Source organism: Protopterus annectens, chromosome 3.part0, assembly GCF_019279795.1.
Source record: "Protopterus annectens isolate FY-2018-M chromosome 3.part0, PAN1.0, whole genome shotgun sequence".
Taxonomy (NCBI): Eukaryota; Metazoa; Chordata; order Ceratodontiformes; family Protopteridae; genus Protopterus; species Protopterus annectens.
This window is the reverse complement of record NC_056731.1, coordinates 1,953,042,437-1,953,057,593: the sequence shown is the minus strand read 5'-3', so window position 1 is coordinate 1,953,057,593 and position 15,157 is coordinate 1,953,042,437. Positions and strand designations below refer to the sequence as shown.

The window sequence follows — 15,157 nt, the reverse complement described above, 5'->3', positions numbered from 1 at the left end:
TACTATCACCCCCAGCTGAGCACCCTCATTGGTCACGAAGTCTTCCAATAGATGCTATGGTGGTGGCAGCTACTAAGAAGGATTTGTTAGAAGAGAGCCAAACTGTCCATCCACACAACAAGGAGTCCCAGGCAACTGACAGATTAAGAAAGCATGTATTTTCTTTATCGACCTTTGCCGTAAGGTCTTTGAATTATTTGGCACATTTTACCAGGCTTCAATGAGATCTTATCAACCAGCTCTCTGAAACCTTGGCAGGAGCTGTTTCTGATGAAGTCCATGATAATGTGGCTTCTCAGATAGCCACCGTAGTGCCCATTTCCAGCTCTTCTATGCATCTTATTTCTCATGCAATGGAAGGGGCGGCTAGAGCGGCAGGCGCAGGTAAAGTCACCAGATGACATGCTTGGATGCACCTTTGTGACTTTGTGGATTCCTTTAAGGCTTCCTTCATGAATGCCCCCATAGAGGCCACTTCTTTGTTTGGGCCTAAAGTCAAGGATATGCTGGCAAGGTGCGAACAAGATGGCAAGACTCTGTCTGCCATTGGTGTCAGACACTGCACTTCTCAGTGATTCTACTCCAGAAATCAGAGGAGCGGAAAGATCTGGCACAAGAAGTCACAGGGTTCTTTCCGGGATGCACGTGCTGAGTTCTCCCTTAGAGGCAAAGGGAGAAACTCCAATGGAAGATGCCCCTTTTGGGGCAGAGGAGGTCCGCAAAACCGGGGTTCCAGAGATTCTTTCACTGGCCACCCCTATCAGTGCTCCTAAAGCACTGCCCGACTGCTCACCTCTGGAAGCAGTCAGGGGTCATTTCTCCTTGTACCCCGCTGCCTGGCAAAAGATAACAACCGACTCTTGGGTACAATGGATTATATCCAGAGGCTATCACATCCCCATTCATCTTTGCCTAGTCTCATCAAGAATATTACCCGACGTTCCATCCAGTCAAAGGAAAACAGCAGCACATGAAATCCAAAAGCTGCTACAAAAATGAGTCATCCAGATGGTCCCCCCAGACCAGATAGGATCCGGTTTTTATTCAAGGTTTCTTTTTGGTGCCAAAAAAGACAGGGGACTGGAGACCAATTTTAGATCTCAATACACTAAACAAATTTGTAAAAACAGAGAAATTCCAGATGGTCATAGTTCAGTCTATCCTTCCTCTTCTGGAAGAAGATGATTGCATGTGCTCTGTAGATCTTCAAGATGCATATTACCACATAAAAATGGACAAACACTCAAGAAGATACCTCCGCTTCTATATAAGAGCCAGTCACTACCAGTTTCAAGCCCTGCCCTTTGGTCTCTCTACAGCCCCCACAAAATGCATGGCAGTGGTTATTGCTCACTTGCGACTTCAAGGATTCCAGGCGTTTCCATATCTAGACGACTGGCTCCTCACCACCCCCACCAAGCTTCTACTGGAAGAAGCCCTGAAGTATACTCTCTTAACAGCTCAAAGCCTGGGAATCATTATAAACTGGGAGAAATCCAACACAACCCCAACTCAGTCTTTGGAATTTATAGGGGTACTGTTGGACACAAGAAATTGCACAGCATCTCTTCCAGAACACGGACTTCAGAGAATAAGACAACAAGTTCAACCGCTGCTCTGTCACCACAAATCCCCAACTTGATCTATACTACAACTATTGAGGTCAGTGGCAGCCTCGATTAACATTGTTCCTCAAGCCAGATTCCACATGAGGCTTCTTCAATGGCAACTTCTCACTCAGTGGTACCCTCTACAACATCCTTTGTGTTTTCAGATAAGTGTAACTCAGAGATGCAAGCAAGATTTACTCTGGTGGATGTCTCAAAATCCCCAACAATGGTCTCGCCCTTTCAACCCCCATCAACTGATAGCCACGGTGACCATAGACATCTCCCTGATGGGGTGGGGGGGGAGGGCTATGTCAGGGAAACATGGTCCAAGGCACCTGGTTGGAGACAGAGGTCCTTTTGCATATCAATGACCTGGAACTGAGGGTGTATTTCTAGCATTGAAAGCATTTCACTCCATCCTTCCATCAGGGACTATTGCGATCAAGTCAGACAGCAAGTCAGTGGTCTGGTACATCATCAAACAAGAGGGCACCAGATCTTACCTGTTATGCTGAGAGGCCTTGATAATATGGCAATGGGCAATGGCTCACAACTGCTTTCTGATTGCAATGCACATTCCCGGGAGCTTCAACGTGATAGCGGACAAATTGAGCAGATGCATTCTACAGCCTTATGAGTGGTTCTTCAATCCTCTGATACTTGCAAAAATCTTCAACCACTGGGGCCAGCCTTGCTGCGACCTATTTGCCTCCCCAACCAACTACAAGTGCAGCAACTACATTGCCCTGATGCCCCCTCGGGGACAATCACCAAGGGATGCTCTAGTCCATGTTTGGCCCTCAGGTCTGCTTTATGCTTATCCTCCTCTCCCCCTCATCTCCCAGTTTCTAAAGAAAGTACAACAGTTGAAGGGCAAAGTGATCCTCATTGCTCCATATTGGCCTCGACAAGTCTGGTTTCCCTTCCTCTGGCCTCACCTGCTAGATCAACCATGGATCCTTAATCCATCCCCAACACTGATCTCCCATCCGCAGGGTCTGATTCACCCCAATCTAACAACCCTGAAACTGACAGCTTGGTTTCTCCACTTCCAATGATTGCCAGGCACAAAAACCTTTCATCCCCTGTGAGCAATATTCTTATTGCATCTCATAAATCATCCACCAGACTAATCTATCTTAAATGGAAAAGGTTCTCTCTATGGGCAGCAAATAAACAATTAGACCCCTTGTCAGCCCCAGTCTCAGTGGTATTGAATTACTTATCACATCTTTTCCACTCTGGGGTGTCTGCCTCTACTATCCGTGTACATTTAGCTGCCATCTCAAATTTTCATATTGGTTTTCAAGATTCTTCACTTATGTCACACAGACTGTAAGACTTTCTTGAAAGGGGTTATCCACCTAAAACCTCCCTTTAGAGAACCTTTACAACCTTGGGATTTGGCTTTGGTTCTGCAAGCTCTAACAGCTTCCCCCTTTGAACCTGCTTCTTCATGTGATGTAAAATATCTCTCTTGGAAAACGTTGTTTTTGATTGCAGTCACATCGGCCAGGCTGTTGTCAGAACTCCAGGCCTTATGCATCAAACATCCCTATCTTATCTTCCATAAGGATAGGGTATCACTGAGAATGAATTCTACCTTTTTACCAAAAGTGGTGTCAGAGCAATCTATCAATCAGTCTATTGACCTTCCAGTGTTCTTTCCTAACCATTCTAAAAAGGGAGAGTATTGCATGCACTCCTTGAATGTTCATAGGAAATTATGATTTTATCTGGACAGAACAAAATCTACTCATAAATCAGACCAACTGTTTCTGCTTTTTCAGGACCTAGACGGGGTCATCTTGTACCAAAAGTTACATTGGCTTCATGGTTGAGAAAATGTATAACCTTTATCTACAACAAAAACAATCTCACCTTGCCTCAGAGTGAAAGCACATTCTACAAGGTCTATGGCAACTTCAGCAGCTTTCCATGCTAAGGCTTCCCTCAATGATATTTGCTCAGCTGCAACTTGGGCCAAACCTCATACCTTTATTCTTCTTTACAAATTGGACTTGGCCTCCAGAGGTAGAGCTTCCTTTGGCTCCATGGTGCTCAGGAATGTCCTTCCATGAGGGCCACCCAAGAATACAGGTAGCTGGGGACTCTGTCCCATCAGTAAGGAATGAACAAAGATTAACAACATCAGATAAAGAAGTTATGTCTTACCATAACGTTCCATCTGTGTTGTTGATCTTCATTCATTCATTACTTCCCACCCTCCGTCCCCCATCCGGAAGTTCTTGGTTGATCTCATGTACTCCTTTCTTGTAGGTCGATTATGACCAGAGGTAGCCTCTACTTTTATCTATCAACTTGCAAGCTCAATCTGAAGTAACAGGGAGCAGAGCATTCTGGGTAGGACCTTGGCTTGAGAGTTTTTGGCTGATGTGAGCTTGATATTGGCCAACTCAGTTCCGAGGACGGAACCGATAACCCATCAGTAATGAATGAATGAAGATCAACAATACAGATGGAACGTTATGGTAAGACATAACTTCTTTTTTTCTTGGCTAAAATACTTTTGGGGTCTTCTAGTTGAGTTATATGCTTGGATATATGCATGCTAAAAGGGGGCATTCTATTCAATGAAACGTCTGATAAGTAAAGAGTACTCTAGTAGGATGGCATCTTTGAATTGTGAATATCCTCAGCATCCAATGATAGAAGGATTTCCTGATGGTGTGGTGAAAATGTGATGACTACATTGTTCACATAAAAACCTAGGTATCTTATGACTACATCTGTCTGAAGAGAACTATCATTTATAACATATGAGGTGGGAACAGCTTTTTTGCTGAATGCTTTGCATGTGCTATGATGCACTTTTTTTTAGCATTTAGCTTCATACCATTTTCAGTACACCAGGCATATGCATTTTCAAACCTTTACTGGAGCTTTTTAATAGCAGTGGATGGGTAGATAGTAATGTTCAGCTTGTTGGAAACATTTGGAGTTACTTTCCAGTCTGTTTCTCTAACTCCTGAATCACAGACCCCTCCACCTAAAAACAGTTTCCCATATTTTTAGGTATAATAGTCTCTCCTCTGACTCAGTTGTAATTACAGTGGTCTGATAAGGCCTCTGAACTACTACCATCTACTAATGCATTGCCAAATTATAAAGAAAGTTGGGCTGTGGAGCCACTCTTGCTTTCCATGTCATAAATTACCAAATTCACATTACAACATATTTTGTCTATTTTTGACAATATGAATAAACTTATCTTCACTGTACCTGACTCTAATAACAAATGTGCCATGAATAATTTATTCACTTCAGCATCTCATGTAGCAAGACATTCTGTTTAATGTAGCTACAGTGCTGCAGATGCGTCTTCTAGGGCTGCTGCCACTGGCTGTTTCCTTAGGAGGTACTTTTGGCTTCATCTACTGTCCTTGCCTGGTGTTATGAAGGTGAAGCTTTTAGATGCACCTCTAGACAAGAATAATCTATTTGAGCCAGCCATTGTTGAAATTTTCCAAAAATTTCAAGAAGAGGAAAGTAATGCAAAATTTCTAACATGTTTTTCTATTCTCCATTCCAAAATTCCATATAAATTATCCCTCAGAATTTGGCCCATTTTACCATAAAGGTAAAATTCCCAAACAAAAGGGAAACAATTTTAAGAAAAAGTGTCAGGAGAAACCTAAGTCAAATTTCTTTCACTGACAAAAGCACCAACATATGACTCCCCCCCTCACTGCTCCACCTCCCTGTACCTCAGCCAACATCTTTCCAGTCTTTCAGAAGACTTACTGACTTCCCACCCCCTTTAAAGAATAATAGCATCAGATACATGGTTTCTGGACATCATTCAAAATGAGTATTAACATATTTGGAATTCCCCCTCCAATTCCTGAAGATTTTTCTCAAATTCCATCAAGCCAACAACATTTGATTCTCCAAACCTTACAGGAAGTATTCCATCCAGGGAATCATTGAACCTGTCCTCCTGCATCAAAAAGAAAGAAGGTTTTAGTCCAGATACTTCCTAGTACCAAGAAAAGAATGAGCATGGTGACCCATTCTGGACTTATCAATCCTAAACACATTTCTAAACATGCCAAAATTCAGTCTATTATCTCTCCAAAGCTTTCTTCCTTTGAACTTCCTCCAAGCTTATGTGGTTATTTTGAATATGAAGGATGCATATCCTCATATTTCCATCAATTTTCTGCTTTGCCCTTTGGTCTTTCTACAGCACCAAGGGTTTTCACAAAATGTCTCACTCTTGTGATAGCATTTTATGGATACCAAGGTATCCACATCTATCCTTATTTAGATGACGTTTTGATCCAGGCTTCTTCAGTTCAAAACCTTTACAGGACTTACAGTTCACAATAGACGTTCTCCTTTACCTGGGCTTCACTCTAAACTTCAAGAGATCCATCCATCAAGAGTCTTCTAAGAGGTTTGCACACATATCAGCAGTTCGATTTGAGATCTCCCACTATGCAAACAGAAACTTTGGAAAACAGCCAAAAATAATCATTTATTTTAATAAAACTCAGTTACTGGTTAGTCACTACACTGCCTATATGTCCACAAAGAAGAAATCTAGAGAAAATAAGGGAAAATAAATTAGAATAAAACCTCTGGAATGGAAGAGTCTTGTAGCTGTTTGGAATAAAGCAGTTTAGGGTTCAGCCTCAGTAGAGGATATGGCTTAGGGTAATTTGATGAAAAAAATCAAATGCATTCAGAGGTGTTTCAAGTGAGTGAGACACTGGAGAAATGTATTCAGTCAAATGAAAAAAATGCTGGAAGGAATAGAAGAAGCTTTAAATAAGTATTCAGATGAGCTGATATAACTGCGGAAACAGAGACTCAAATGAAGGAAAGACTGTCTGAATATGAGGATTCTCAAGAAGAACTGTTTCAAAAATAGTAGAGCTAGAAGACAGAGCATGCAGAGAAAACCTGAGAGTTTAAGACTATGTGCTGATAAACCTAAACCCTGTTGCAGTTCTAAGTTTGATTCTCACAGCCGCCATTTGCTTACTGTATGACTCTGAGAAAGTCACTTAACTACAAATTGCTTCTGGGTTGCTCCTGACAAGGGACTATGTGCCCAATGGACTTATTGCATTTCTTATCCTGAATAGAAATCATATATCAACCCTTAATGAAAATGAAATAAAATGCAAAATGCCAGACTTTCTCTGTCAAATGTCTGTAATATACTGTGTTCAGTGTCTATGTATGAAAAGCCATGTTTCAATCCCCTTCTGAGAGTTTTTAATAATATTTTCAGTGAATTGTGCTTAAATGCTTAAGTCCAAAAATAAAGCTAAATCTGCTATTCTACACTTAGACATTTAAATGCAATTTGTTGTTGAATCTGACTCTATTACCTTGTGCCCCCCCCCCCCCCTGGAGTTAATGGTGTTTTGACCGTGGCATATTTCCAGTGACAAAAAGTTCCTTCTTTACTTCTGATGTAATGAGAAATCATTGCTAATATATTCTAGGCATGTGCTGCACCCCTAGTATTAAAAATATATATCATATATCTACCCTCAATGGAAACTGACTATAGTGCATCATGTCAGACTTTCATTGTCAAATGCAAGTAAAGCTCTGCATTTGAAACCCATGTATAAAGACCTTATAACAGATACCTCTCTGAGTGTTTATAGCAGCAGAGGTTTCATGTAATTATACTGGAAGACCTAAGACTGCTATTCTAGACTTTGAGTATAAATGCATTTCATTTTTTAATTTGACCCTCTCACACTGTATGATCATTACAGAGTTTTAATCTTGGCATATTTCAAGTGACAAAAACATTCTTTTTACTGGATAAATATTTCTGATTTTACTTCTGATGCAATCACAAGTGAGTACAAATATATTCTACACACATGTTCTATTGCTCACCATGACTGAAGTCATACAGTTACCCATATTGAAAACTGAGTATAATGTAAAGTGTCAGTACATCATTTTCAAATGTCTATAAAAGCTTACATTTGGTTCCTATGTATAAAAAGCTGCATTTCAGCCCCATTTGAGAGTTCATTCTAAAACTTTCAGAAATTTATTAGAAACTGAGGTTCAAAACTTACCTAGAACTGTTATTCTATCCTTATGATGTAAATGCAGCTCAGTGCTAAATCTGACCAAAGTATATTGCCCCCTAATGCAGGTCTTTAGTGACAAAAACAATTCAAACCCAATACAAACACTGATGGACTGTGTGAATTTTAAGAACAAGTGCCAATGTTTCAGCAGCTAGCACATTCACCTTGGATACTTGAAGATCAGAAGACTATGCATTCTATTCTCACATATGGCTATTGTATTCATTTTTCAGTACTGACAGTGCAGTACAGAATAACAGGGGTTCTGTTGTCCTGAGTATCCCGCCCTTCACACGAGAGATCAAACTGAGATCCCATCATCTTCAGCTGGTATAGCTCAGGAGGATATAAAAGATCCCAAGAGACTGATCAAAAAGAGTAGAGGTGTTTTATTCTGCAGTTTAAAATAATTAATTCCAACCAAAATTACAGAGTTATCATGCATATTTGTTTCATTCTTTATTATCTAGCCACCTCTCCCTCATATTACATAACTATCTTCAGTTCCACTATAAATCATGCATTTATTCCCCCAATATATCAGACTGTCAAAGTCTTTTTCTCATGCTAATAACTGCTTCATTAAATATGTGTTTTGTTGCCTGCTTAACCCCTTCTTTTTTATTCCATTTTTTCTGGTGTTTGCTATGTGCCTAGAATATATTTCCCCTGGTTAGTATGAATACTGTACAAGGTATTCCCTGAAACCGAGCATGTTAACAAAGCATAAATAGAAATTATCAATAAAATAAAATAACAAAAATGACAGAGCCATAATTCCCACTCAAAACTAGTATATCCCATGTGCCTCTGATACCAGAAGTTTGGGAGGTCACTCAGTGGAAGTTCTAGCTTTGCTGAAGTTTTCATTTTGTTTTTGCTGATTGTTTTTTCAGTGACCTCCTCACTTATTGTTTTAGTTTGTTGTTGGGGATATTTTTGCAGTGACCCTAATGATAATGGACATCATCTGGATATAACAGCACTGTGTTTCTTATGCTTAGTCAAACACTCTGCTTGTACTGTGCTGACAAGGTCATAACAAGGCTAAAATATGCATATCCACAGCTAGTGGGGTTTGGCTTTATTGGCCTGAAATTGTCCATTAAAACAACGAAACAAGTCATGGGCATTCAGAATCGCCAATTAGCTGAAACACCTGATGTTCATAAGGGTTATTTGCATATATCCCATGTGCCCCTGATACAAGAGGTTTGGGAGGTCACTCAGTGGAATTTCTAGCTTTGCTGGAGTTTTCATTTTGTTTTCACTCAAAACTAGTGAAATATTTATTAAGCTTCATGAGTTGGCAATAATTTTTGTATCAAACGGGACACACTATCTGAGATGCTGGGTGGGCAGATTGGTGTGACAAGGGTGATGATTTTTCTGAGCTATGATACAGAATTGGAATTGCCTAGACATGGTAGGTAAGGCCTTGCTGTCCCTAATTATGGTGGCTTCCAAAAAAAGCAATTACTAGTAAATAGAAATCAAAATCTAAACCAACTGTATTAGAAGTAGTGAATATAGTAACAAAGATAAAACAACTGGAATTGAGATCTTTAGAAAAAGGTAGGAGCAAACTACATAGGAAAAATGGGAATTGTGGGAACAATACATACAGGGGAGGCATGAGGTTTAAAAGAAGGCAGGACTTAAATGAGCTATGTAATGTTGACTGAAAACAATTGGGTTGATTATAAGTGGTGAACAATGTTTGCAACTAGGAGTGTGTCAGTATGGTTTGTGATGTAAAATGCTTGCAACTAGGATTGTGTCAGTGTGGTTTGTTTTCGTTTATATTAATATATATATATATATATATATATATATATATATATATATATATATATATATATATATAGACATTGCTTATGTCATAAGTGATGTTTTTTCTTGTTAAAAAAATAAAAAAATCTTCTCCAGCTTCTTCAGTTTGATGACAGTGTTAGTCTAACACTTAAATTAATTTTCAAGGAGACTGTGACATGCCAAAAAGATCCAGTAAAGGATACATACGTATTACCAGATATAAAAAGTGATGAGAAGAGAAAAATATTCCATGGCAGTGAAAAAAATTATACATAATGAAAAGAAGTGCATCACAAATGTTTAAATGGCCTTGCCTTAAGAATACTTTTAAAATTAAAAACATCATTCAGCCCTGGTTCTTTGCATGCATTTGACAGTACCTGTCAAAAGTATTCTTTCTTACGTAGAGCAGCCTCTAGGTTTCCTCCCTTTAAATCCATAATCACACATTCTAACATATGAGAAGGAAGCATTTGTATTCATAGAGTCATTGTAGTACTCAAGTTCCCAGATGTCCTGACAACATAAAAGGCATAACATGACAACTTGTTACATTACAATACTGGGACTGCAAGTGAAATATCCTGGAGTGCTGGAAGTTTTATCACTATTAGTACAGAAGTAGCTGCGATTAGAACATATGCCACAAGAAATAGTTCCAAGTTAACCAAAATATGATTTCAATATGACTGTAATATTATAATAATATCACATGTTCCTTTCTAATGGTATTCATAAAATAATACTAAGAGTGATGTAGTTAAAAGAAAGCCACAAGAGCGTCAACACGTTCTACTGATGATAATGAATTTAGGTAATGGGAACCTAGATTTATTGCAAGGATTATCCATCAGTTTTACATGCAAATGTTATTTGATAGGAAGAATTCATTCACAACTAGCAACTTCCAAGATGTAAACAGTACTGACAAAAATTCTGATACTAGTTTACAGCCATGACTCGTGTTGTTAAGCATGTAGTACAAAATAACTTGTACAATTTGTTACAAAATAAAAATACACAGCAAACAGTGGATAGTACTGCTATATTTCCAGCCAGAGGATCACGTATCTTAATAATTTCTTTAAAAGGGATACATTTAGTACTTCAAATAAGAAAATATTTTAGTTTGAAAACTAATAAGTGCAATTATTATTCACTTGGATTTTGCCAGTGCTTATCAAAAGTGCAGTAAGATGCTGTCAATGCATGACCAACTCTTTGAATTGGCTGGACTGTCATTTTCCAATAGTATCTACTGTGCAGTGAAATAATACAATGCACAAAGCAACTATTTTCTCACTTACTTGTTTTGCTTTTATATTTCATGTATTAAAATAAGAAAATATATTTTCTCAGTGTGGTAATTTATCCTACATGAAGGAAGTACAAGACCTTCTATAAGGTGCAGGGTTCTTATCATTCATGGTGGTTCAGTATTTAGCATTTCCATTTCTTAACTTTAGGTATGGAGTTTTGACTTCTGTCTTAGAACACATTTTCTTATTTTCTCTCAAAGATGCACCGCTTAGGTTGATTGGCTGCAATCTGAGATGTACTGCTTGGGTTTATTTGTTGCTCTCGACTACCCTTGAGTTTCTGCTGTATAGTTTTCTCCTTGGATCTCCTCTGGAAACTAGTTTTAAGCTCAGTGAGAATAACCCAATTAAGACAATGAATTAAATAAAATAAAATAAACCAGAGTTGGTTTGATAATGACTGTTTGCCCCGACAAGTTGATTATTGCATGTGTATTATTGTTAACATTGAAGGATAGTCATACAATTGCTTATGTCATTTTTTTTAGGTAAATAAATACAAAATTTTTCTTTTAATGTTAGCAGTGGTTATTGCTACTAAATTCAATTATGTCTGCACTGACATAACATTTTTTAGTGCTGATGTATTTTAGTAATGTAAAGAGATAATACAGTGGTCAGAGTACAAAAAATATGTTTAAACAAACTGAGCAACATTTGACTGTGACACTCATATTTAAAAGAAGCTATTATCAGATATTGTTTAGAGAAAAGGTATAATAGCAGATTTTCTTTTCAATATAAACATTTTCTTTTCTGACAGAACAGATGAACATTCTGCGCTTTCAAAGCTGCAGGATGAAACTTGTGATACTAGGGAAACCTGAATCAAAAACTGTATCACGGACTATAGAAAGTAAAAGATCAGTGATATTAATGATGTCATGACCTCAAGAGATAGTTTGAGAACTTTTGCAGTTGTTTGTATTGAGTTTTAATACACATTATAAGTATATTCTTCTATAAGAACTATTCACTGTCAAGAGAAATGGTTACCACATTAATACTTTTTTTTACCATTCTCCATATTTAGTCCTATCCCCAGAAAAGATGGGGTTGGTACACCCACTGCCTCCTACAAGGAACATGAGTCACCTTCAAACTTGAAAACAATTCAATTGGTTTCCTCAGTGAAGGATATGGATTCAAAGGAAATACTGCAGAGAGAGGAGTTAACCAGTGTCAACTCCCAACATGCAGAATCAGTAGTCAGGGAGGAAGTGAGCCAGCCCAGGTAAACATGGTGTCCTTTTTATTTACTTGATGTATGTCAATATTTGTAAAACATTAAATGTGAATAACTCTTAAACCTGTGAGCATGCCTAAACTTTAAGTAAACATGTAAGCCTGGATCTTACCTATGTCAAGAGGTTTACTATTCGTCATGAAAGAGTGACACTGAAAAAGTATCACTTTTGTCTGAGTGAGGCATAGTAAAACCATTGTAGGCAACCCAACAAAAATAACCAAGACTAACTCAACTGGAACTATTTATTATCCTTCCAGTTCTTTGGCATCACCATGCCTTCTAAGGCTTTCTTTGAAAATATGCTGATGCCAAGATGTTAGAAGGTTAATAAATTGTTCCAGTTTGAACCAGTGCTGGTTATTTTTTGGTAAGACATAATAGCACTTTTGCTAGATGAATTAGAGCAGATAATACTGGTAGTATCACAATCTAAACAAGCTTGTAGCATGATGTATACAGAACAGTTTGATGTCAATGCCTTCATGTTTCTCACTGTTACAGATTGTTAAATTAATCTAAATAAATAACATTGCTGATTCAAGTATTACTGAAAATTCAAGTATTACTGAAAAAGGAAAATGTATAAATCAGAAAGTTGTTCTTTCTGTCTGTTCTAAAGATAACACACTAAAGAGCACTCTCTCTTAAGCCTGTCATGCTAAAATGGTTTTGAATTCCAATCCTAAGCAGAAGGCTCCAGTGGCTTCAGATCTTGTTCTCTCTGGAGATAAACCTTATAAGCAGCTTACTGTAAGCTAGATGAGTGTATTAAAAAAGAATTATGCATTTTTCCTCTCTTATCCCTTTGAGTAGTAAGCATGGGTTGAATGTAACAAAAAAGAGATCCTTACTCTTGGTTAAAGAATTCCACTAGGTTTAGTACTGAAGAAATGGGGTACTTTCATCTGCTAAATGAGGATTTTTTTCACAAGATGCACCTCCTGAGGATTTTACCCTTGGAATCATCTTGCAGTTCATGGCAGAGTATTTCGATTGGACAAGCTGTGAGGTTTCAGAATGGAAGCAGTCTTATTTGAAATCTATTTATGCTGCCCCTCTACATTTCACATATTATTCATCCAATTTAAGAAACTTAGAAAGGCTTAGGGAAGACATTTTTCTCTCTCTAACAGTACCTCTTCCAGCTTCCATATATTGCTAAGACTAGCATTGATCTCTTACCAGATGTCAATCAGGTCGAGATGTCTCCTGGTAAGTTTACTTAGAAGCATATTCTGGCACCACTGTACCTCAGGATGAGGATAGTAAACTTTAAGTGAACTGATGATTCTGGTTTCAGTGCTCTCAAATTAATTACTTTGGTTCTTATTATGAAACATCAGAATGAAATAAAATCAGCTAATACAGAAAGCCATGATACTTTTGATTAGTTTTAGTAACATTTTTTTCATATTTCTAAAGGTACTGCTGTATTTTTTCACCCTTAGTGGCTGTAACTTGGATTATACAACTAACATGACTTTATGCTGATACAATTAAGTCATTTCCAAGATCTCAACATGTGTTACTTGTTCAGTAAACCTATTCCCTGATCCAGGAGCTGGAAAAAGAAAGAAAGAAAGTTAAAACAAATCACTGATAATGTTGTTTCATGTTATATAGAGTGAAGTACCAGTTGTGTCCAAAAGGGTTTAATTTTTAATAAGAGAAATTTTAGACAGCAGCAGTAGTATTTTAGAAGTCAATCTTATAGGTCAATAGTTTACAGAAAGGGTTATGAGTTATTCTTGGATAAATGGTCTGACCATAAAAAGAGAGGTAATTTCAGTCCACAGCTCTGATATAACAAAGCCTTTCCAAGGGATTTCTTTTGTCTCCAACTCTGCATGAACAGAGGACTCACACGTCACTCCCTTCTTTTCTTCTTCAGAAATTCTCTTCCCCAATCATAGCAATCAAGAATGTGAATGGAAGGATAGCCTTATTCCCAGGTTCCTATTAGATTGCCGAAACTCCGTTTATGCGAATATGAAATCATCAACACGTATTGTGCGAAATACGTAATCGTCAAATGTGCAAAACCGCAAAATTCGAAATGCCGAAGTGTTTTGGTTGGCCCGTCTGAGGTATAGCTCCGTAAGGTAAGTGTGCGATAGTTACGGACCTTAGGGTTAGGGTGCGGGTTAAGGTAAGTGTATAGATAGGTAATGTGTGTAATATTTAGTGTAGTGTTAGAAGTAGGGTTTTGTTAAATGTATTTATGTGTATTATTTATTTTGTTTGGGTATATCTCCGTAGGGGAAGTGTGCTGTAGTTACGGACCTTCGGGTTAGGGAGGGGTTAAGGGTAGTGCATAGATAGTTGTGTATGTGGGGTTTAGTGTAGGGTTAGAAGTTGACTTTTGGTGCTTTACTTTAGGGTTAGGAGTAGGGTTTGGTTAGTGTATGTATGTGGTTTATTTATTTTGTTTGGATAGGTAGTATGCAGCGGGTGGTGGGGTTGAACGACTATGAACGTTCGATATTTTAAATTTCGCGGTTTAGTGCATTCAGTATTTTCGCGGTTCGTGTAATACATGTCGCTGTTTTGGTATTCGATGTAATGAATTTTCGTTGTTTTAATATAGACCCCTTATTCCCATATAAGTGGTTCAACAACTCCACAGAAAATGGGACAGAAGTAAATAAAATATTGATATTAATTCTTCAAACTCTTTTCTCCGCTTTTTAAAGAGTTTTATGTTTAACCTGGACCTAAGATATACTTACAGGTATGTAGCCATTAAGAGACACACACAGTTCTCTTAGATTCCTAGTGGGTCACAATGCTTTCCAAGGGTCTGATTCTAGCAGTAGTAGTTTTGAGGAAATAGTAAATTGCTAAACAACTGCTTCATTTTGGCTCAGTCTCATGAATGTTTGATGAACTATTTGATGCTATGTTGTCCTATCTCGCCTTCATTTCTTGCTGGTTGGATTCGGACCCAAGGATCAGTTCTGACTCAGCCTTATTCAAAAGCTCGAGAGCTTCCACCGGCTCATGGCTACACCCTATCCCATGATGCTCCGGGACTATTCCCCAGATCTCGTTTGCCGCTAAACAAGATAGGGT

General features: G+C 38.1%; 1 protein-coding gene across 1 annotated transcript in view; it reads left to right on the top strand.

Annotated features, from left to right (window-relative positions):
• KIF9 (kinesin family member 9) overlaps positions 1-15,157 on the top strand; it is a 1,986,094-nt gene that overhangs the window by 1,489,720 nt on the left and 481,217 nt on the right. Inside the window, exon 15 of the mRNA XM_044066028.1 lies at positions 11,870-12,070. Coding sequence (XP_043921963.1) covers positions 11,870-12,070 — 201 coding nt within the window. The remainder of the gene's footprint in view (positions 1-11,869; positions 12,071-15,157) is intronic.